The 24483-nt window shown below is 43.4% G+C and overlaps 1 protein-coding gene across 1 annotated transcript in view; it reads right to left on the bottom strand.

The window, feature by feature from the left end:
* Positions 1 to 24483, bottom strand: part of LOC310840132 (uncharacterized protein) — a 50952-nt gene that overhangs the window by 17710 nt on the left and 8759 nt on the right. The window contains exons 2-4 of the mRNA XM_083729330.1: positions 17186 to 17400; positions 5865 to 5925; positions 2492 to 2587 (exon numbers count right to left, since the gene is read on the bottom strand). Coding sequence (XP_083585456.1) covers positions 2492 to 2587; positions 5865 to 5925; positions 17186 to 17400 — 372 coding nt within the window. The remainder of the gene's footprint in view (positions 1 to 2491; positions 2588 to 5864; positions 5926 to 17185; positions 17401 to 24483) is intronic.

The raw sequence follows: 24483 nt of genomic DNA, 5'->3' as shown, positions 1-24483 counted from the left end.
CCCACCTCCCGGAAAAGCCCCCAAGAGCCGCGCTCCCTTTCACGAGCCAGGTGGAGTGTGTGTGCAGCTCTTGGGAGCTTTTCCCCAAGGAGGTGACGGGCTGCCCTTCTCCCTCCTTGGGGAAAAGCCTGCAAGTGCCACACACACGCTCCATGCGGCTGTATGCACACACACACGCTGTATGCATCTCAGGCTCTGCTCAGTGCTCCCTTTAAATAATATTTTTTTTCTTGCATTCCCCCTTTAAAAACTAGGTGTGTCTTATGGTCAGGTGTGCCTTATGGAGTGAAAAATACGGTAATCTCTGCCAGTCCTAGCAACCATTACGGTCTCTACCTTCTGGCCGAAGCAACCAATGCACAAGAAAAATGGAAGCAAAGGAGACATGGTGACAAACTAGCTCTACTTTAATTAACAGGCCACTCCATTAATGTAATAACCTTGGAGTCATTTTATGCTGATTGCTGGAGCACTGTCTGTGAAATGGGAGCAATAAATGGGAGTTCTAAACCTCAATGTGCATGATAAAGCTCAGGAAAGCTTTGAAACACCTCTTCCTTAATTTATTTGGCATCAGACAAAGCAGGGAAGGTCAAGTGACTTGAAGTGAGCCTACATTTTAAGAGAGGGCAGGGCAAAGGCGCTATATCTGGCACAGGTAGAAGGAGGTAGATGGGGTCGGAGTGATTGCAGAAAAGCTTGGTTTAAGAGGTATTGGAGCAGGATTCCAAGAGCAAAACAGAAATGGGTTGACAAACGAGAGTGAGAAAGATTGTCCTCAACAGAATGGGCTTTCCAAAGCAACTGGCAAGGCTGGGCCAGTCTCCACAACGGAGAGGAACTGTCATGCTAGATTGAGCCAAGCAGTTCAGCAGACTCTCCTTGCAGATAGCATATCTTGAATTCCTAAGGAAAAGTCACCGTCTGATTATGTATCTAGGCCAAATGCAATGAGGGCGATGTGGGCAGGAGAGTGAGTGCTGCTGGGGAATTCCTTCCTGAAGCAGCTGAAGATGTTTGTGTCTCAAACAAAGCGTGTTTTCCTTCAGGGAGAGCACGTGTTGCGGTGGGGTCTACTGAGCCACCCCTTAGTTGCTGGGTAAGTTCTCCAAGATGGCCAGGGGGCATTGATTGGATTGCCGAGTTGCTGGGGCAAAAGTTATGTTGCAATTTTGGTGGGAGGGGTAAAAGGTTTAAATACTCTGCACGCAGCCTTGTACTTGCTGCGTGCAACGGATCACCTGCCCACCCGCCCTAGAATAAGGGGTTTGTTGCGTTGACCTTGCTATGCCTGTCATGGGGTCGTCTGCCTTTGAGCAGGGGCCTGGTAGGAATTTTTCCACCTGGCAAATTGGCTGGCTGGGTGGTTTTTGCCTACTGCGTAGCAAATCGTCACAACTTGTAAGGTTGTGGTTAGGCATTGGTTATAAATCTGGTGGAGGAGGGGTTAGGATAGGCTGGGCCTACCCCTCCATGGAGGGGTTCAGGATAGGCTGGGCCTGCCCCTCCATGGTTGCTGCGGAAAGGGAATTCCGTTAAAGGAATCCTGGGGCTTGCCATCTTTTCGTCCAATCCCTGGAATGGGACTAGGGCCGGCAAGCCTTCGGGGAGCAGGCGGGTGAGAGTTGAGGGTCTGTGTCTCAGCTCCAATTCTTCCCCGACTTGCTTTCCCCCGCACTGTCTTTCGGTGGTGCCCGGAAGTCAGTTCTGTCCCCAGGCGGGGGGACAGATAGTCTTAACCAATGCCTAAACAACCACTCACAGTTTGTATTTTAATAAAGTTGTGGCCAAAATCATGCCAAAAATCTTAAACAAAAATTACGTGTCCGTTGTGAGTTATTTTGGGGGGTGGATTGGGGACCTCAACACGCAAGTAGGGCTGTCATTGCACCCTGGTTGCAGATCCTGTGCCTGGGGGAGATTAGAGGTCTTGCTTCTCAGCTTGGGTTGTAACTGGTGTAATATGTTTTGGAAGGGTGGGCACATGTCACAGCTACATGCTCTATGCGTATTGTCAAAGTAAATAAACCCTGATTATTATTTTTTTAAAAAATATATAATTTGCAGTTGTCTTCCTAATTTGTCTCTGGCCATCATTGAAGCTACTCTGCTGTTGTTGTTTTGAAAAAAGAGTTTGCCTTGTCTTGCAAGGCTGTTCTTAAGGGATCAGGCTTGACTGAGAAAGTGTCACTTGGTGTGCTCTGACGCCTCGGACAGTGTTGTTGTAAGATCAAATTGCACGGTTCCCACCAATTATTATGTGGCAGCATTGTTCGCTTTGCACTGATTTTGTATGGAGAATGAGCTGTAACCCACAGGTGTCTCTGTGTTTTGCTTAAAAACTGAACAAGCACTAAGGAGAACCTTCACTGAATTAGGAACATACAGAAAACTGAATTCTCTCTGGAAATTCACCATAGACCAACAGTCCAATCTTTACGCAAGCAAAACACACCTGTAGCCCACCTTGCTCTTTCATGCTTCCTCTTACCTGTTCATAGATATTTTTCATCAACTCTGCTACAGCAAGAAGTCCACTCAGTTTCGCTTCAAGTTCAGTTTTGTGCAGGAAGCCGTTGTCCAGATCCTGTGTAGAACAGCAAGAGAAGAAGGGTTTGTGTTTTTTCATTTGAGTTGGAACTTCTGACCAAAAGTTAAGAGTGCTGCAACATATTGTTGGGGAGGGGGAGAAGTACCCTCTGCTGACCAATGCTTAAGGGTAAAGGGACCCCTGACCATTAGGTCCAGTCGTGACCAACTCTGGGGTTGCGCGCTCATCTCGCTCTATAGGCCAAGGGAGCTGGCGTTTGTCCGCAGACAGTTTTTCCGGGTCATGTGGCCAGCAGGACTAAGCTGCTTCTGGTGAACCAGAGCAGCACACGGAAACGCCGTTTACCTTCCCGCCGGAGCGGTCCCTATTTATCTACTTGCACTTTGACGTGCTTTCGAACTGCTAGGTGGGCAGGAGCAGGGACTGAGCAACGGGAGCTCACCCCGTCACAGGGATTCGAACCGCCGACCTTCTGATCAGCAAGTCCTAGGCTCTGTGGTTTAACCCACAGTGCCACCCACGTCCCTTGACCAATGCTTAGATGCTCTCTAAACATTCCCACCATAACTCTGACCTTCCCCATTCAGTACCACAGGGATTGAATAATCATACACTGATATTCCTACTTCCATATGTGCCGTTACAAAATGCAAGCTGCTTAAAAACATACACCCATGCCAAAGATCAGTGGTTTTAAAAATACCTTTTGCTTTTCAGGAACACTTTCCATGTTGACTTCTTTGTTAATGAACCCTCTAACACATTTACTACTGCATCTCCAGGCAGTACATATTATTATGGGGCATGCTCAATTTGTATAAGGTGATGGCAAGCATATACAGTCTCACTGCTGCCACGCTTGAGCTGCGTCCAAAACTCACCCAGCCTTCTTCTGAAGCTGCACATGGAAGATCGCAACATGTGTACAATCTACTTTCCAGGTTTGCTTTTCCTCCTCCACCTCCTCCTTGTTGGAAAACTTTTCGGAAGCTTTTTAGGAGGCCACCCAGATGCTGATGGACCACTATCCCCATCATCCCTGATCATTAACCATGTTGAATGGGGCTGATGGGAGTTGGAGTCCAACAGCATCCAGAGGGCCACAGGTTCCATATCCCTACTTTAGAGGAACTTCAAATTTCCTGTTTGGAAACCAAAATCACAGATTGAGGGAGTTCTGGTATGTGTACCTGCTCTCATTTAGGTTTGGGTTATACACTTCCCTTTTTGCTCCATGTCCCAAAATATATGTAAGATTTTATCACTCCTTTAGGGTTGCATCAAACAAAGTTGCTCCATTTGTACAAGGGCATCTGCAACAAACTTCCCTTCCCTCTCCTTTTCCTTATGCTGCCATTTGCTCTGGAGGGTTAGGGGCATGCACACCAACTCCTGGGACGCGGGTGGAGCTGTGGTCTAAACCACAGAGCCTAGGACGTGCCGATCAGAAGGTTGGCGGTTCGAATCCCTGCGATGTGGGTGAGCTCCCGTTGCTCGGTCCCTGCTCCTGCCAACCTAGCAGTTCGAAAGCATGTCAAAGTGCAAGTAGATAAATAGGTACTGCTCCGGCGGGAAGGTAAACGGTGTTTCTGTGTGCTGCTCTTGTTTTGCCAGAAGCACCTTAGGCATGCTGGCCACATGTCCCGGAAAAACTGTGGACAAACGCAGGCTCCCTCGGCCAGTAAAGCGAGGTGAGCATCACAACCCCAGAGTCGTCTGCAACTGGACCTAATGGTCAGGGATCCCTTCACCTTAACCTTTACACCAACTCCTAGGGGCTAAGGCAGTCCCCCCCCAATGTATTTTTGATGAGACCAGACCCCCCTCAATGTTCAGAGGACGTTCGGCTCTGCCCCCGGCCCTCAGGACATTGCACATGTGACATCAGGATGTCGATTGGACCCCTCAATCAACTTGCAAAGATGGTGCCTCTGGTTAGGGGGAACCCCATAAACAGATTTGGGAGGGATGGGGGGGGGAGAGGGAGGAAAATTTTTGTTGCACAAGGAGAAGTCATTGCCCAAATGGTATGACATTGTTGCATATAACTCTTCGTTCTGTTGGAAATTAGGTGGATCACAGAAGGAAGGAAGTTGGGCTGGTCCACTAATTACTCTTTGAATTAGAAGAAAAAATTAGGCTGTTGAATGGCAGCAGCAGAGTAAACAGAAAGGTAGTTGCAAGCTGGTTTCAATGCAGGATGAACACACGTAAAAGGAATTCGTAATTCATAGCAGCAGCAGTATATCACAGGGAATATTTTTTGACGCCCAGCTTTGTTTCGTACTTAAAGGTCCCCATAGCAATCACCTTCAATGAACATTCAAGGCTGTCCGTCAAGAGGTGGAGTGAGGGAACTTAGAAGTAACACAAGAGCGTCGTTATGCCTTAAGAACAGGAAAGGCTGGAAATTTCTGTTTGCACTTAAAACATCATGGAAATCTTGAACAAGTTTCTTATAATCATACAGGTTTCTCCCAGACATGCTTGTCTGACTGCCAGATGACAATGAGCAATTACAGGTTGTCTTGGTTCCAATGTTTTTAAAACCTCCTTTTCAGAAGAATAATTATAATCAAGGTCAGAGGCCAAAATTATTCGATACAATAATATGGCTGCTGCCCAAAATCATGATTCATTTACAGCAGTATCTAGAAATAACAAATGCTGTAAGGATTTAACAATTATCGCAGTCCAAGTTTCGCTTGTCCTGTAAGTGGCAGCCAGGACATTGACAAAACTAACAAGTTGGATTAGAAAGAGTGCAAATCAATTTTGAAAATTAAAAAGCCAAAATGTCTAATTTTGAGAACAAAATTTTCAACCCCTCTTTCACTTTATTCATTTCAGTAATATTTTTTCAGCATATATATTATATTAAAAAAAGAGATGGTTGACACCTTTTTGAACTTCAACCCTTTTGGTTTAAATAAGCACTTTGTTTGTTTTTCATTTATTCCTAGTGGTCCAAATGGACCTATAACCACCCTTTTCAGGCAGACACAACTTAGTCAGGTCTAACCACACTGTTTCCATTTTTCTCCCTCTTTGTCTCTCTCTCATGCCTGTCTGTGTCCATTCCAAAGCAGACAATCTCATCAAGGGACAATTCTTGGGGTTCCTGGTTTAAACAAAAGAAGTGGCCCAACCCCCCAAAATGGAAAAGCCTTTAAAAGTTTTCTCTCTCTTCCATAAGAGATTTTATGTAAACCTGCCAGTGATGCCGCTGTCATTGAGGGAGGTGGGTATATGGCTGGGGACCAGCATTACCACTGCACGGATGTGAAACTGAAGAGTTTTGGGTCTACTTTACCTTTTTGAGTGTCATGAAGGTGAATTCCATCCCAGTGCGTTTGTTTATTTCTTCCTCATATCTAAAGGAAAGGAAGGATGGCTGGTATGAATGAAATGGCAAAAGGTATAATTTAAGCAGTGTATATAATTTAGGCTCTCAAGATCTGTTGGTTTATTTCTTCCGCATATCTAAAGGAAAAGAGGGATGACTGGTATGAACGGAATGGCAGAAGGTATAATTTAAACAGTGCATATAATTTAGCTGCTCTAGATTGATTTCCATTTTCTGTTTAGGAAACAGAACCGGTGTTTCCCTTACATCCATCCCATCACACTCACACGCCACACAAAAAGTCACACCTGAGCTATCATCTCATTAACTTGTGAATTATCATACCTCTTAGAGACATAATTTTGAATGATGGGCCTATTCTGCTGGATCCTGTACAGATAATGCTGTAATAAGAAATTGCCCCTGCCCTAAAGAGTCTGTAGAATGACTAGAAAATGTTTGGGAGGAGAAATAACGTGAGAAATAATAGCAGACGAAATAAGGGCACTGGGCGAGTGCAGAAGATGTAGGAAAATAATCTCTAATTAGTGCGTGGCTAATCACGTCATCCCACTGCCTCAAAGAACAAAAGAGATTTCCTTCTTCTGCACCACCCCATTTCCTTCTTCCCAAGCACAGTTCAAAACGATTGTGGCATGGTGGCTGGTGGCTGTAGGTCCTTTGTGGTCCTCTCCAACACCACACCGCAGTTCCTTATCACATCAGATCAGGGTTTCGCAAACTTGGGTCTCCAGCTGTTTTTGGACTACAACTCCCATCATCCCAAGCTAGCAGGACCAATGGTCAAGGATGATGGGAACTGGAGTCCCAAAACAGCTGGAGACCCAAGTTTGGGAAACTCTGCATCAAATGCCCATTTCATATGGTTACTTTCCATGACGGTGCTTCTCCCTTACCTTATCTGCATCAAGAATGCTTATACTGTATTATATCCTATGGTATAAGAAACAGCATCTGCCACCCCCCTGCATAGTACAATAATTATAGTGTCTCAAAATGTGAACCAAGGGACTCAACTAATTGAACCCTTTCTAGAGAACACCAAATACAGAGCAGACCCCTAGGGCAGCTGCTGCCATTTTATATTATTGTGATGGGAAGAGTTGCATTGTGTTGACTGGTGCTCAGCACCACCTGTTGCTTCCATCCTTTCTACAGTGTGCAGCAGCAAATGTTAGAACTGCAATGACTAAGGTCTCAAAGCCCTATATCTCCAATTTCATCTGCTCAACTTACATACAGCTTTGCCAAAGGATGACAATGCCAGCATCTCCAGGCTTAACAGAACTGGATGGACAGGGTGGTGCCCCCTTGTATCTAAGTTCCCAGAAGAGGCCTCATCACTGTAGGTGTTTTAAACAGGTTTGTTAAGGAGCTAAAGAAGATGGGATGGGAGTGAGGCAACTCCATTTTGTGATGCTGGCAGCCTGCAGTCATAAAGACACTTGCGATCCATTTTCTTCTCAACAGGAAGTAATGGAATGTAGCCCTGGGTGGCATGCAGGTCCCACAGGGGCCCCTGAGGCAAGCTTTGAACACAATGGACTGCATTAATATCCCCTAACAACTTAGAATGCTTTCTCTTCAGTAATGCAATAGCTTGTTATTGTCTAAGTAATAAAAAGCAAGCCTTTCCTGAGATCAAATGAGAGTGGTGTTGAGGCATGGCTGGAGGGCTCCAGATGTTGTCTGTTATCGATACGACTGTGATACATTTTACTCCTGCGCCCCGCCTTTAGGTTTCTGGACAGAACCAGGAAACTGCGTTTAATTCTTTCCCCCTCTGCTCTTTAAATTACCCTAAGATGTTGGTTTCAGTTTGCACCTTGTGCCTTAGCATTGCACAGTGTCTCACGGTAGGGTTCCCAGGCTGCAACCTGGAGAATAAGTCTCTCTCTTTAAATGTGCCAGACTGGGGGCAAAGTGGGGGCTGAACCTGAATACAAATAAGAAGAGCTCTGCTGAGATGGACTAGTCTGTCCCCTTCTGCATCCTGTTTCCAACCAAATGCCTATGGCAAACACAGAAGTTGGACAGAAGGACAATAGCTTTCTTCTGCTGTTGTTCTCCAGAAACTGGCATTCAGAGCAAGCAGGTTCTTGACTAGTAGCCACTGATAGCTTTATTCTCCATCAGACTGTCTAATCCTCTTTGAAAACCATCTATAACTTCTACACTAGGCATTTACTATGTAAAAGCCACACTTTGTTCACTGACGTTTCCCAGGGCATTTGTAGGACACCATCAACATCACCCTATGGTATTCTTCAGTTTCCCTCACGCTTCTCTCATTTCTTGCAGAAGACAGAAAATTTGGGTAGGGTAGTGGAACAATCTCCACAGGTCTGGTCACCTTATGCCCTTCATTAAAAGAGTGTTTTTCTAATGTGTGCAGTGACCAGTGCTATTTTTCTGGAAGAGGTGCTGGAGCTCAGTACAAACATCTCCCTTGTTCTCTTAGAATGGTAATGGTGCCCATCTGAGAGGTGCCAGAGCTAAGCTGCAGTGAAATCTGGCTGAAAAAAAGCCCTGGCAGTGACATATCAGAGCCTATCACCACGGAAGTACTTCGCTACTCATTACAGTGCTACCTCTGGTTATGAACTTAATTCATTCCGGAGGTCCATTCTTAACCCGAAACTGTTCTTAACCTGAAGCACCACTTTAGCTAATGGGGCCTCCCACTGCTGCTGCGCCGCCACCACGCAATTTCTGTTCTCATCCTGAGGTAAAGTTCTTAACCCAAGGTACTACTTCCAGGTTAGCGGAGTCTGTAAACTGAAGTGTTTGTAATCTGAGGTGTTTGTAACCTGAGGTACCACTGTATTTTACAATGAAGTGCTTTGAAAGAATTCGGCTGGGGCCATGGAAATGTTCACCCAGCTTTGAGATCTGGCGTAGGAGCCTTCAAGCAGGGGTAAGGGAACAAATTCAACAAGCAGAAATCCAGGCAAGACAGAAGGACAGGCCTGGCCATTCAGAAGCGTCATACGGCTAGCCATAATAGAAGCTGGTCTTGCAAACCTCTGTTCCAGAGATGGGGAAACTGTGGCCCTGCCGATGTTCTTGGACCAGAGCTCCCTTCATTACTGACCACTGGCCAGGCAGGGTGGGGTTGATAGGAGCTGGAGTCCAAGAACATTTGGTGATCACACGTTCCATAACTCTACTGTACTTGAAGTGCGACCTGAACATGCAGGGTGACTTGCTGGGCTAAGTCAAACCCTGAAGCCCCTGAACCAGCAGTGCAGTCAACGCAGACACCATGACTCTGTATGAAAAAGCCCCAACGAACAGAAAGAGCCCGAGGCTGAGGGAAGAGAGCTCTTCCAATTCAGAATGGGTGATGACAGAACCTCCTCCCCACCCTGGGAGCTACCTCTTTCATAAGCCCCATTACAAGGATAGTGGCAGAAATGTTGGTTCTTCTGGTTCTTCTGCCCTTTGGCTGGAATGCTTGGCTTGTTGCCAGAGCACACACGCTACGCTTAATTACAGCCTGCCTCCTGCATACAACCCTGATCCCTCTCCATTCTCTTTTGCAACTCCTTCTGATACCTCCTGCCTTCAGCCCACCCTGAGAGAAGGCTTTATGGATTGCAAGGCCCTGACATACTTTACCCGAGGGAGGTAGGAGAGGAGCAAACAGGAGGCATGTCGGTCTTGAGGGGTTGCAGAGCAACCTGATCATAGCCTGCCAAACCATCCATGTTCCTTTAACCAGGGCTGATTGCGTAGGAGTCCCTAGGATCAAGGAGTTGCATCCAGGAGTTGACTCATACGGACATGGAAGGTTCATTCCCAACTACAGCAGTTGGAGATCCTCACTGAGAATCACAAGTGCAGGGCAAGGAGGGTGGTGATGGGGAATAATTGTAAAGTGCCCACCAGGTAAAAACCCATATTGTATACCTTGTTTTTAAAATATTTTATTTTATTTATTATTACATCTCTATCCCATCTTTCATCCCATGGACTCAAGGCAGCATGTATGGTTCTTCCCCACCTCATTTCATGCTAACAGCAGCTTTGTGAGATAGCTTAGGCTTCAAGACAGTAACCAGCCCAAGATCGCTGAGTGAGTTTTGTGGCTGAGTGGGTTTTTGAACCCTGGCTGCCCAGGCCCCAGTCCAGCACTCTAACCAGTACAGTGGTACCTCTCGTTATGTACTTAATTCGTTCCGGAGGTCCGTTCTTAACTTGAAACTATTCTTAACCTGAAGCACTACTTTAGCTATTGGGGCCTCCTTCTGCTGCCGCGCCGCCGCTGCGCGATTTCTGTTCTCATCCTGAAGCAAAGTTCTTAACCCAAGGTACTATTTCTGGGTTAGCGGAGTCTGTAACCTGAAGCGTCTGTAACCTGAAGCGTATGTAACCTGAGGTACCACTGCACACCAGAATGGCTCTCATGTTAGTGTCTGCACACAAGTGTGTTGACATTAGGCGTAGCCTAGCGGATGTTAGCACTTCCTGTCTGCTGCCTTTTCATATTTTCTCAGCATGGGCTCATTTGTGTTGTCAGAAAGAAGGGGTGGGAAAGCGGTGGCCTTCCAGATGTTTTAAACTGCAGCTCCCATCAACTCCATTGACCTTCTGCATTGCCAGTAGTCAGGGATAATGATGTTGCAGGCAGGAACACCTGGTGGTTCCCCACCCATGTCATGAAGGATGCCCAGAGCAACCTCTAACACATTTATAATTAAACAACCAAAGATAGTGAATATAATGATCAAATCAACACACAAGACAGAAGCAGCCATTTTCAGTCCAAGACTGAAGTTTTCAGACTGTGTTCCAAGGAACCCTGGGGGCTAAGAGGTTTATTAATGAGAAGAGCAGCAATGGTGGACAACAGCTTGTGCACCTTTAACAATATATCCTTGCAATGTGTAAGCCGCCAAGAGTGGCTAGGGAAACCCAGACAGATGGGTGGGGTATAAATAATAAAATTATGATGATGATGTGCCAGACATTTTGGCTATACTCTCAGTTCTTGTGGAACACATAGCTAAATATAATAGGTCAGGTGCGTTGATGCTTTGCACAACTTGTGGAATGCACCTAACAACATGCTCCCCAAACCTTTGCCATGTGCATCCACTTCTTGAAAGGCAAATTCATGTCAAGGATTCCTTAAGGGAAGAAGGTTTTGAAGCCCACTGATCTGATAGTTCCTGGAAATTCAAGTGATCAAGTGGGATGCAATCATGAGGACATTATCACAGCTTTACATTGCTGCAGAGAAATAGAGCATTGAACATATCCTCCTGACAAGAATTTGGATTCTCTTTCACTAGAAGATGGGAAACTGTGACATATGTAAGCAGTATAAAATTTGCAATGCTATGCACATGTGATTCTGCAGAAGTAGCTATATCCAGCTTATTGATTTTATACAATAATTGGTAAAAGTATTTGACACAATTCAAAAGGCTCGTGTACTTGGTGTAGGTGTGTGCCAAAGACACAAATATCATACCCTCCAACATTTCTCCAATGAAAATAGGGACATCCTATTCTATAACAACAACAACAACAACAACAACAACAACAACAATAATAATAATAATAATAATAATAATATTTATACTCCACCCATCTGACTGGGATGCCCCAAGGCCTCTGGGCAGCAGCTTCCAACATATATAAAAACATCTCTGAGGCAAAGTCTCTGGGACATATCACACAGTGATCTCCGATCTCAGTCTCATGTTATCTGTGGCCCAATAGCAGTAGGAATTCACTATGGGCTCAATTTTCAGACACCTACATATCTTAGAAATCTGTCTATACCAACTTATCGGCATCTTTTTACCAAAGCCAGATTAAATGTATTTCCATCAGAAGTGCTAAATGGCAGACTGAGAGGCATCCCATATCAGAATAGGCTCTGTGCATGCTCTCAGGACATCGATTGTATGAGGCATATCCTACTGCATTGCAGACAATATGAGCAAGCTAGGGATCTATTGATTAAACCCCGACTGGCAAATCGGCCGGGTAAATCTGAAGCCTACTACGTATACTGAATATCTTCTGGACGACAAGTCTAATGATATCACAGTGGCCGTGGCAAAGTTTTTTTCAGTAGTCATACGTATCACAGATCATCATACTCAAGACTAAACAAATATCGTCTTGGTCTTCCTCTCCAAGGGGGTTTTCTGTATGAATCTATATTTTATTCTGAATCTATGTTATGGGTCTTTGGACTGCAAGAAAGATATTATAGAAAAACATAATAAAACACTAAACATTAAAAAAAACTTCCCTATACTGGACTACCTTCAGATGGCTTGGGGAGCTGGATAATGCCATACCCTCCAACATTTCTCTGATGAAAATAGGGGCTTCTTAAGGAAAAGTGGGACATTCTGGGATTATGTCAAAAACCAGGACAGCTTCTGTAAATCTGGGACTGTGCCTGGAAAATAGGGACACTTGGAGGGTCTGAAATATCCTTTGCTTCAAAATATCTTAACAAATGTACTTGGAATACACTGACCTTTTGCAATCTACCTTTGACTGCAATAAGGAGACCATGATAAAATATTGCTCCACTATTGAAATCGGCCCCACTTTACTAAAATCTAAAATGGTATCCAGATTACTATGGAGACTCAGAATATGCTTGCTTTTGTGACAGTAGACTGGGGCCTTTGAACAATCCAGTAACAAGTCAAGCTGGTTTGAGCTGAAGTGCAGTGCTATATTAGGAGAAAGTCCCTTTAGCATGGCTTCAGGTTTTTGAGATAATTTTTTACAACAACGTTAATAAATGTGTAAAAGCAAAAGCACAGCTTTCAGAGTTAACACATTATATTTGAATACAGTGGCACCTTGGTTCTCAAACTCCTTGGTACTCAAACAACTTGGAACCCAAACACTGCAAACCTGAAAGCAGGTGTTCCGGTTTGCAAACCTTTTTCAGAAGCTGAACATGTTCCGTTTTGAGTGTTACTCTTCCGATTTGAGTGCCACACTTCCGTTTTGAGTGTTATGCTGAGGTCTGTCTTCTGTTTTTGCTATTTATTTTGCATTTTTGTTTTTGTGGCTCTTTTTCATTTTTGTGACTTTGTGGAACCCAGTTCAGCTACTGACTGATTGATTGAGTGAGTGACTGCAGTACGTTATTGCTTTAATTTTGTATATCAATGGTCTTGTTAGTAAAATTCATGTTAAATTGCTGTTTTGGGGGTTGCTTTTAAAAGTCTGGAATGGATTAATCCATTTTGCATTACTTTCTATGGGAAAGCGTGCCTTGGTTTTGGAACGCTCTGGTTTTGGAATGGAATTCCAGAATGGATTAAGTTTGAGAACCAAGGTACTACTGTACAGTGGTGCCCCGCAAGACAAATGCCTTGCAAGACGGAAAACCCGCTAGATGAAAGAGTTTTCCATTTTGGAGGTGCTTGATCTGCTTATCAGCTGATCCGCTAAGCCGCTTAACAGCTGATCCGCTAAGCCCGCTAAGCCGCTAATAGCGCTAATCCACTAAGCCGCTAATGGGCTTGCTTCGCAAGACGAAAAAACCGCAAGACGAAGAGACTTGCGGAACGGATTCTTTTCGTCTTGCGAGGCACCACTGTATATGGATTTGGTAAACTTGGAATATGTTGGCACCAACTGCAATAGCTGGAGACTGATCCAACAGATATCTACCTACAGTGGCATCTCTTGTTACATACAGGCTTCCAGATGATACCAAAGCCAACCAAATCTGGCTCTATGCTGATCGCAAAAAACCAAATCAGAGCAAGAGAAAAGCTTCCTGCCATCCCTCTGAGATGAACAGTTTAAATCCATTTCACAGGGCTGAACAATTGCCAAAATGGGAAAACGCACATTTTCCAAGTCTTTTTGCACAAAAAGCCTCCGTTTTAGTTCAGCTCTGTTTAGAAAAGGTGTATATTTCTTACAAGTAAAGCGTTTTTTTGGGGGGGTATTTCTACTGAAAGCACTATTTCTAGACCAAAAACCAAAACAGGAGCATACCGTATTTTTCGCTCTATAAGATGCATCCAGCCATAAGACGCGCCTAGTTTTAGAGGAGGAGAATAAGAAAAAACTTCTCTCCCTCTCTGCACAACGCCCCTTCAGCGAAGCGGCAGGAGAAATAGAGCCCGTTCCGTTTCAGGGGAGGGGGAACATTCCTCCCATTGCCCTGAAGAGGCTTCACGTGGCTATCCCTGAAGCCAGGAGAGCAAAAGGAATCGGTGCGCACCAATCCCTCTTGCTGTTCTGGCTTCAGGGATAGCTGCGCAGCCTGCATTCACTCCAAAACGCACACACATTTCCCCTTACTTTTTAGGAAGGGAAAAGTGCGTCTTATAGAGCAAAAAATACAGTAATTGGTGCAGCCCTACATTTAATGCAGCTTGGAATCAATATTATGCAAGGAATAAAGGAATAAAAGAAGCAGTAAAGAGGAGAGGACTGTCTGAAAATGATTGTTGCATGCATATTATTGTCAATTGGTTTAATTGTGCAACACTTTATGCATCTAGTCCCAGCCCACCACCAGCACCCACATATTTTCTACCTATAATGTTTTCCAAGCAGAAAATCATGATTTTCATGACATCTCTAAATAAAACTTGCTGGTCCAAAACTGAGAGAAACCTTTAGTCAATTGGAAAAGTGATCAGAAGCCTTAAGAATCAATTTGAAATGCATGGCCCTTGGACAGAAACATTTAATTAACTCTCAGCTGTTGTTATGAAAACAACAACAATAATATCTTTAAAAGGAAATTTCACAGGTTTTAACTCTACAGTTAAATAGGTTGCTGGCATATTCTGTTTTTTTGGTTGTTGTTTCCCTTGGGAAACATTGCCATTGTGTAATAACGACAGCCTCGTTACTTTGCTTAATGACTGATGGTGTCAGGGGATATCTTTTCAAAGTTCTCAAACTGGATGCTGGCATGTTTCTCTTGCTTCAGTGAAAGTAAATGTAAACAAATCTTCCAACCTGCTCAAGAGCAATAAAAATAAAGCTCTTAGGAGCGGGAAAGCAGATCTAGGAAAACATCCAGATGGCTTTATTTTTAGGAACTGGGAATGCCTTCTCATACCAATGGTTTAACCTAAATGACCCTGAACATCTGGATTGTTGGGATCTTAGGGTCACCTGGATGATCTCCCAGATCTACAACCCCATTCTCAAGATCTTTGTTCCACAATTTGTGTCTGCTCTGCCAAATGGATGTGAAAGATATGGTGTCAAAAATCCCGCCTGCCTCGTTCTGCAGCATCAAATCACCCACTATTCCATCTGGCAATCCAATTCCTCTTTTATCTAGGTTGGTGTGACCTTGAGAATACTTACTTGTAAATAGGGGTTATGACAAAGATGGCTGCATCTATGTATCTTTTTTATTTTTAAGACTATTCACAGGTAGGTATATTATTATTTATCCATTTTTATCTACAACTATAACTGCTAGGTGAAGAACAGAGGGTGCATATCTATCTATCTATCTATCTATCTATCTATCTATCTATCTATCTATCATCTATCTATCTATCTATCATCTATCTATCGATCATCTATCTATCTATCTATCTATCTATCTATCTATCTATCTATCATCTATCATCATCGTCTGTCTGTCTGTCTGTCTGTCTGTCTCAAACCCTGCCTGAAGCCTTACAATCTAATTATAACAGGACAAGATAAGGAGGGGAATGAAATGAAAGTAAAACAATGACTGACCAAATAAGTGCATCCTTAAGTCACTTGTGAATATACTAATAGAAGAGGAAAAACTGACTGTTGGGTGGGGAGTCCTAGAATCAGGAAGCTGCCAAGGAAAAGGAATGTCGGTAGGAAATACAAGTACTAATATCAGGCTGGTATTAGAAGAGTGCAGACTCCAGGAAGGAACAGAGATAAAGAATAGCTGAATGTTGTAGGAGGAGTGAGACTGAAGGGTAAGTAGACTACATTTACACATAATTATTTACACATTAAGCTCCCTTTGCTTCTCACGTTTCCTTTCCATTTGGCTGAACTTTGCACATTCAGCCAACATGCATTATCTAGCAATCAAGCCAACAATTGGAACAGGACATTAAAATACGGTTCACAAAACCAAGTCTAAAATTAGGGGTATTATTTGTTTCTCACAAGAGAACAAATCTCTTCATGCATTGGCAATCTGATATTCGGTGCCCAGCTGAGCAGATCTCAACAAAAGAGGAGGCTCAATGCTGGCGCAATGAGCTTGTGGCCATTGCTGTTGTGCTACGACCCTACTATGCCTTATTTACAAAGCTATTGTACTACCAACCTTACTGTATGCTTGTGAAACATGGACCACTTATAAACACCATCTCCAACTCCTCAAAAGATTTAAAAATGGAAAGCGTAATGCTGGTGGTCAACAAAAGAGGTTTAAGACAAATCTTTAAAAATGTAGTATAAACACCAGCAATTGGGAAACACAGGCCTGCGAGTGCTCCAATTGGAGAACAGCCTTTACCAAAGGTGTCATGGACTTTGAAGATGCTCAAACTAAGGAGGAAAGGGAGAAATGTGCTAAGAGGAAGGCACATTTGGCAAACCCTCACCATGATGAACACCAGTCTGGAAACCTATGTCCCCACTGTGGAAGGACGTGTGGATCCAGAATTGGCCTCCACAGTCACTTACAGACTCACTGTCAAGGCGAAATGATTGGAGAAGAAGAAGAAGAAGAAGAAGAAGAAGAAGAAGAAGAAGAAGAAGAAGTCTTCTGCAGTGCTTCAACAACGCTGGCGCTGCTGAACTCTCACCACATTTTCTCCTCAACTCCTCTGTTGTGCAACCATGCAAGTTCATGGTTTTTATTTTAGAGAATAAAAATATGTATTGGGGCAGTGGTGGAAGCAGTCTTCTGTACGTCAACCAAAGGTCTGTTGGAGAATTCTTGCCTCTCGAGCACAGGACAGAATGGTTATCTTTCATTTTACAAGCCCTCTAGAAACTCTCTCGCTCTCTCTGTTATGACATCTCATCTCAATACAGGACTATCTGTAGTGGATACAGATGTGAAGTATGAAGTTGTAATCTTTGAGGGGTGCACAGAATATGCAGAAAGATATGAATTAAGAGACAAGGAGGAAAGAGATGCTTTATAAATATGTCCACCAAACACGTGAAAGACCTAGAACAGGAGTGGGGAACCTGATCATGGCCCATGGACAGGCATGATGGGAGTTGTAGTCCAGCAATATCTGGAGGGCCACAAGTTCCCAATACCAGAGAAAGAAGAGAAGACTTACTTGTTACGGAAGGCGTCCATGGCATCCAACACTTCATCAAGTTCTGAATCCAGCTGCTCTTTTTCTGCATCAATTGATCGAATCTCTAGGTTCAGCCTGTTCATGTACTGGTCGTAGAGGAGTTTGATATCCAACTCAGAAAGAGAGTTGTCTTGTTCTTTCAAAAAGTTCCATCTCGTGAGAAGGACTTGGTTGTGCTGTTCTAGGCTCTGGACCTGTGAGGTTGTCAATAAACGGAAAGATTAGACTATGGCGATCCTCTTGTCTACCTTTCATCACTAATGCAGGAGTTACTATATCCAAAATAAGTCCTCAAAATTCTTATCCAGCCTTTTGATAAAGCAGCAACAGCAACCCCACCAACCCACATTACACCTAAGTTTTGTTGCACAGTGCAAAACCATTACCCCAAATTATATCAATAACGAACATATAAAGACATCTGAAATTAACACCCTTTTATTGTGTGGGTTTGTTTATGTGTGAACTTTTGGATCCCATCCAGGACCAAATAGTCTCCTACCTGTAATGTAGCTATTTCATTTAAGTATATTGCATTGTACTGTACAGGCAGTGTTTTTTCCTTTTCTTTTCAGGGGGTACTCAAGGTTACACAGTACCAGCACTTTATGGGGGTTGTTGTTGTTGTTAAAAAGTGTGGCACCTATTTTTCTAGAAAAAACCCCACTGCGTACACGTAATGTACGTCCATTATAGAATGGCATAATATTTTCATTTTTTTGTTTTATTTGCCCCAATCTTGATATGGCTCACCCATCACACAAAATGGAGGCACGACCCTAACCTACAAATAGAGCTATATGTGCTGCCACTGTTGCCTTCGTACTTGCTATAGTTGCCCTTGAATGCAAAGCCATCTGTTTGAAACCCTTTTGGGGGTGCAGAGATGAGGAGAAATGAAGACAGCAACTTTCAGAGTTTCTTAGGAACTGCAAGATGTGCTTTCCACTCTCCAGTCCCTTACAGATCCAATCACTTTCAGCACTTCCATGGCCTCGAGGATCTGATACCTCCCTCCCTCCCTCCCTCCCTCCCTCCCTCCCATACCTGACAATATTCAAGATAAGGAACACTCAGACTGATTAACATTTGTTTATTTACTTAGATCTCTGCCTAGCACACCACACTGCGAATATTTCCAGGACCATTTGTCTGTTTCGGTACAGTGTTACTTGCCTCAAAAGTCTCTTCAATATCTGCACCAAATACTCTTTAAATTAAAGATAAAAGCAGCTTGGCTTCGTGTTTCATGAAGCACTTCCAAGAAACTTTAAAGCATTTTTCAGATTTTTCAAAAGCACTAATTAACAGCTGCTCCTTCCGTAGTGCAGCTCTTTCCACACAAATCCTACAGCTGAGAACTGCCAAAGCCTCCATCACTGAGGTTTTGTTTCAAAAGATGTAGCGAGCATCTTACCCAAGAGGATAATACCAGAAGCCTCTGGGCAAGTTTCTGAATCGATATATTTTGAAGGTGTAGGCACACTTTGCGTGGACAGGCGGAGTCCCCAGATCCCGAGTGGTCTCCCCCGTCATGTGGAATAACGACTCTAGACAACGTGCTATGGGATTAAATTGGCCACAACTTTATTAAATTTCAAGTGGCTCAGGCATTGGGCGTTCTCCCTCCCTAGTCCCCAGCCGGGGACCTAGGGAGCATCAGGGTTATCCAGTGTGTGTGGGGGGGATGGGCCGGCTCTGGAGAACATATGTTCAAGCAGAGATAGCCGCCCCCGTTACGCCGCCGCAGGGGAGAGCAATGACGACCTTTCGGCGTACGGCCAAAGCCTCCCTTCAAAAACCCCTTTAACGGGGAACCCTGGTATCGCCGCCGCAAAGAGGAAGATGGACTAAAGGATTCCTCCCAAGGCCTGATACTGCCAAAGTTGTGACGTTTTGCTACGGGAAAGGCGAAACCTGCCAATGCAGCGAAATTCCTTTCCGGCCCTTTAACAGCGACCTTATCGTAGCAGCGCCCACATACCTGTGGAGACAGGTTAACCTGCAAAACCTATGAAGAAAAGTTAACCTGCAAAAGAAGACATTAAATGAGGGTGGGTAGGGTGGGAGAAGCTCTGGAGCCAAGTGAGGATTACCAATTAAGATCCACCCTCTATTGTGTGGGCAGGTAATCCCTCCCCTTACCTGGCCTGGTTTCCCTGGCAACGCTTCCCCCAGGTGGGATTGGACAACTCACTGGGCTAGGCGGGGACCTCCAGGTATCCCACCTGAGGGAAGGCAAAGCCTATGCTGATGGGGCCACTCCAGATCCAGGGCTGCACGCGTCCACGCAAAAGGCGCCCCCCGTTTTAAGTGGGGAGCGGTCATTCCTCCACAGGTATGAGAACTATGCCAAGAGCCAAAGCCCTTTTTCTCATGTTGTTGTTGTTTTTAAACTCATCTCATTCTAGAACTGTACAGAATGGAAAGGAACCAGAAAGGAGGAGAGACCAGAGATCAATCCAGCTGAAAATCCGTGAGAGAGAGCCAGTCACTTCTGGCCTCTGGCCACACAGCCACCTGAACTTTACTGTACCTTGCAACCAAGCTGAAATGTGTGGTAACCTTGATGGTATAGTAAAGCATGCCTCACTGTACAACAGGGTATTATAGGTGAGTGTAGACAACCTACAATGAACTTTTACGTGACTGCCACACCACAAATAGGTGTCCTAAGCCCTTCCAAAGAGCACAATGATAATAATCTGAATCCTGAAATACAAAATAATGGATAGTTCATGGACAGGGGAAAAAACAACCTTCTCCTCCTTTGAACCTCATCCGAAACTCAACTTTTCAAGAGTACAATGTGAGGGGGTAAATACAAACATTAGATCCATGCTTCCTAGGTGAAAACGTATGGGAAATGATATATAATGAGATGAAAAATAATGTTGAAATATACATTTATAAAGAAACCAGAAGCTTTTCTACTGGGCATTGTCGGAGGTGCAGTAAATAGAAAAGATTTTAAGCTGTTTTCATATGCAAAGACGGCAGCAAGAATATTATTGGCACAAAAATGGAGGCAAGAAGAATTACCGACGAAAGAAGAATGGAGGATGAAATTGATGGACTATGCAGAATTAGATAAATTAACAGAAAGAATTCAAAATCTGCAGGACCAGAGATTCACAGAAGACTGGAGTAAATTTACGGACTATTTGAAAAGTAATTGTGATGATCAGATTACGTTTGTAGGTTTGCAAGAAGTTTTGTGAGGTGAATTATTTGAATTATTGCAAAAATAGATAAAGGGGAGGATGGTTAGCTAAGATATTTAAAGGCAATATGAATTTAAGAAATGCAGAAGAAGTGATAAGAATGGTGGATCATCAGAGGTGCTGGTGGAAGTCCAAAAATAGATTGTATAAGATGTGAAGTTTTGTGGTATGTATTATAATTTATATGTTAAAAATTAATAAAAATTATTCAAAAAAAAAAAGAAAAAAGATCCATGCTTCCTAGTGATCCATTGGGTTATCACAACTAGCTCTGCAATGCAAATTACAGAAGATTGTATCTGGTGCTCATCCAGCTTAGAACAGACCCACTGAAATTAACAAGCACGGCTTACTTAGGCCCATTTATTAAAATGAAAAGGTAGAGCATCTGCTTTGCAAGCAGAAGTTTCAGGTTCAATCTCCATCATCTCCAGGTGAGGCTGGGAGAGAACCCTGTCTGAAATCTTGGAGAGGCACTGCCAGTCAGTGTAGACAATACTCAGCTTGATGGACCAGCTTCCTGTGCTCCTGTATTTATAGAATTACAGTTGGATGCAACCCATAATTGTTGGTTGGGCTAGAGAATATAAAAGCCATGAACCAATATCAACTTGTGCATGTCAAAGAAGAAGTTATGGACAGGCACCCACAATTTCACTGGCCAGAGTACCAGAGGCGAGTGCCCCTTGGTCTCTGGTGAGGAGGAACAATACCCAGCAGCTACCCAAAGACTGTTCGATGAAGGGAAGAAAACGATACAGGTGTTTGTCGTAATGTTTCTTCCTTTCTCCCAATTGCATTGTAAGGGAAGGGCAACTTCGCCTTCCCACTGTACTTGCTCAAAGCTTGAGCAGGAAGAAGAGTCTTACATCCAAGTTTGGATGAGATAAGGAATTGGCATGAAGCTGAGGAACACTTGCTGTTTCTTCCTTCCCCAAACCTCTGAGCAAAGGGCTTGGTGGAGAGGTAAGGATGTTTATCTCTTGCGTGTATCAGATAAGGTACAGCAGTAGTGTCACTTTCTGCATCTTATCTTATGCTAATAAGACGCCTCTCTTCCAGATTCACTGTGCTTAGGGGTGGGGGCACAATTTCATTCCAGCTGTGCAAGTTTTCTTACCACTGCCACACAACTGCGGTTTTCAGTAATCCCATGCCAACGTCTTACAGGTGTTTCAGTCTAGGTTCAGATTTTGAAACCTACCACTGCAAAACAACCTAAATGGGCTTCACCGGTAGCATTAGATAAGCAAAATCCAGGCTGATTTCAGCACAGATCAGTGACTAGCAGAGGGTGGATCTGTCAATGTTGGTTTATCTCGGTTTCTCATGTATCCAGTCTTCAGTTCAGTTCCCCACATTTCCACATCAATTTGGAAGTTTTTAAAATGAAAAGATCCGCAAGAAAATTTGTTAGTGTTTTAGAGTACATTTCTTCAAATATACACATTTTTGCATGCAATTTCCCCCAATATAATGCACTTCTGTATACACCTTTTCACCTAATCCAGAAAAAAATGTATACATTTCTCAGTTGGAGAACTAAGTCGTAAAATTCAGAAAAGTGAGAATTTGAAGGATTGTTTTATTTCAGTTCAGGTAGTTTCAATTAGGTGGACTCACATGCAAACTCAAACTATGTTCTCCCCATCTGTATCAGTGACGTGACTCCACAAACTGAAGTGAAAGGAAATCAGCAGAGGTGACATGGGCTTAGGTAGCCATGACTGTGCATAGCTAAATCAAAGTCCATTCACTGGGTCTCCTCAAAGAGATGCAGTTCTACTTCATCAAACATCCTCTACCTAGTTTCCCCCTTTCTTCTCCAGGGAGAAAGCGAAGCCCCTAGTTTGTGAACATATTGCTACACAGCAAACAATAAAAATGTATTAAACAAGCCTCTATAAATAACAACCCACTGGCAGATCTTGCATTGAGTTCAACAGATGAAGATTTGAACAAGTTTGCAATGAGTCAAGAAGGAAAATGGCAGCTCCTATAAACTTCAGTGCAAGCCTCACATGTTAAGTTTTCATCAAAACATGTCCACATTTCTTGATTATTGGCTTTGGCTCAAGCTGCTGTGCTAACAAGCCTGTCAACCTGTGTTTAGAGAGTATTATCTTTCTAAAGAGCATCTGCTTCTCTTTATCCAAAGATTGCACATGATAGAGAATTCACCCCCTCTTTTGGCAACCTCTTCCTTACTTAATTACCACCATTGGTTCCTGCTTCCAATGTTTGTTTGGAACTGCCAATGAACAACCAAGGAGAGATGTCTGATAGCATTATTATACAGCACCTAGAGGCTCCAAAGGAGATGGTTGTCCTACTGAGCAATCTCTCGTACAGGCATAAAAGGAGCACAAGTTCAAAAACAGCTCCAGTTAAAGAGAGACACAAACCTGGAAGGAAATGGAGTACGCATATAGACCAAGAGAAAGAAAAAGGAGACACCTCCAATTCCAGAGTTAATTAATCTCTGCTTTGTGAATCCAGTCTATGATCATTATCATACAGCTAGCTGATTTATAGAAGATAAAATTCAGATTTTCTGAGTTTCGAGCCAAAGAGTAGTGCATTCTGTGATGATTGAGCAGTGACATGCCCTTACTTAGGCAGTGTGACATTCTAACCCTTGCCCAAACTTGATGCATCACTGATCTGTTATGCTTTGGGTTTAACAGCCTTAATATATGGCCTGATTCTGGCACAAAAAACTCTCCCCAAATGCTTCTCTGAATACACATAGCTGCCTTGTATGACTCAGGCTGCTGGTCTGTCTAGCTTGCTGGTAGTCGATCTACAAGGCTCTCCAGTGCTTTAAAGAAGGATACTTTTGAGTGTTACCACCCAGTATGGCCAAACAGTCTCTTTTCTTACCAAACAGCCCTGTCACCTTAATTTAAGTGGTCACCTTAATTTAAAAGTAAGTCACAAATGAATCCTCAAAGTGCCCTGGGTGGGAAACAACCCCATTTCAGTTCCATTTCCAGGGTCAAGGGAAGGAAAAGGAAGCAGCATTGTTTCTTGGGAGCATCTGAGGTTTCAATCAGAAAGGAGATTCCACCTTTGAGGTTACAATCTGAAAGGAGGAATTTTCTGTTGGAAAGAGCTGTTAGACAGTTAAGATCAATAAGGCCTTTAAGAACCATATTGTCAGGAAAGCAGTGTTTAATGTCTGGACAAAATACAAAGACTTATTGGAAAATAAAACTCCAAGGTGGCTTTCACCTCTGGAAGCTAAGGCCCGAAAAAGACCCAATATGGAGGCCAAATGGCCAAAATATTGGGAAATATTAGAAAAAGATGGAAACAATTGGAAATTGCAGAGTTTGGAGAAAATGAAGGATAAAGTGCGAGACTGGTTACATTATGCTCAGATTAAAGAAGTCTTTAAAAATGATAAAAAGTTAGGGTTCCAGGTGGAGAAATCGAAGTTGGAAACAGAACTGTTAGAACCTAAAACTAAGGTACTTTCAAGAATGTATAACTTGCTGTTAAAATGGAACACACAAGATGAAATGGTTAAATCGGCTATGATAAAGTGGGCACAGGATATTGGGCATAACATTATGTTTGAGGACTGGGAAAGGTTGTGGACCACTGGGCTGAACTTCACTGCATGTAATGCTTTGAAGGAAAATGTTATGAAAATGATATATAGATGGTACATGACCCCAGTTAAACTTGCCAAGATATACCATTCGTCTGATAATAAATGTTGGAAGTGTAAAGAAAACGAAGGAACATTCTTTCACCTCTGGTGGACTTGCCCTAAGGTGAAGGCCTTCTGGGAAATGATATATAATGAGCTGAAAAAGGTATTTAAGTATACCTTTACTAAGAAACCAGAGGCCTTCCTTCTGGGTATTGTCGGCCAGAAGGTGCTAAAGAAGGACAAAATATTTTTTATGTATGCAACAATGGCAGCAAGGATACTCATCGCCAAGAATTGGAAAACCCAAGATCTACCCACCCTGGAAGACTGGCAGATGCAACTGATGGACTACATGGAACTGGCCGAGATGACTGGCAGAATCCGAGACCTGG

This window comes from Podarcis gaigeae (assembly GCF_964106915.1).
Source record: "Podarcis gaigeae genome assembly, chromosome: 2".
Classification (NCBI taxonomy): domain Eukaryota; kingdom Metazoa; phylum Chordata; class Lepidosauria; order Squamata; family Lacertidae; genus Podarcis; species Podarcis gaigeae.
Note: the sequence above shows the minus strand (reverse complement) of the source record. Positions and strands in the feature narration are given on the sequence as shown.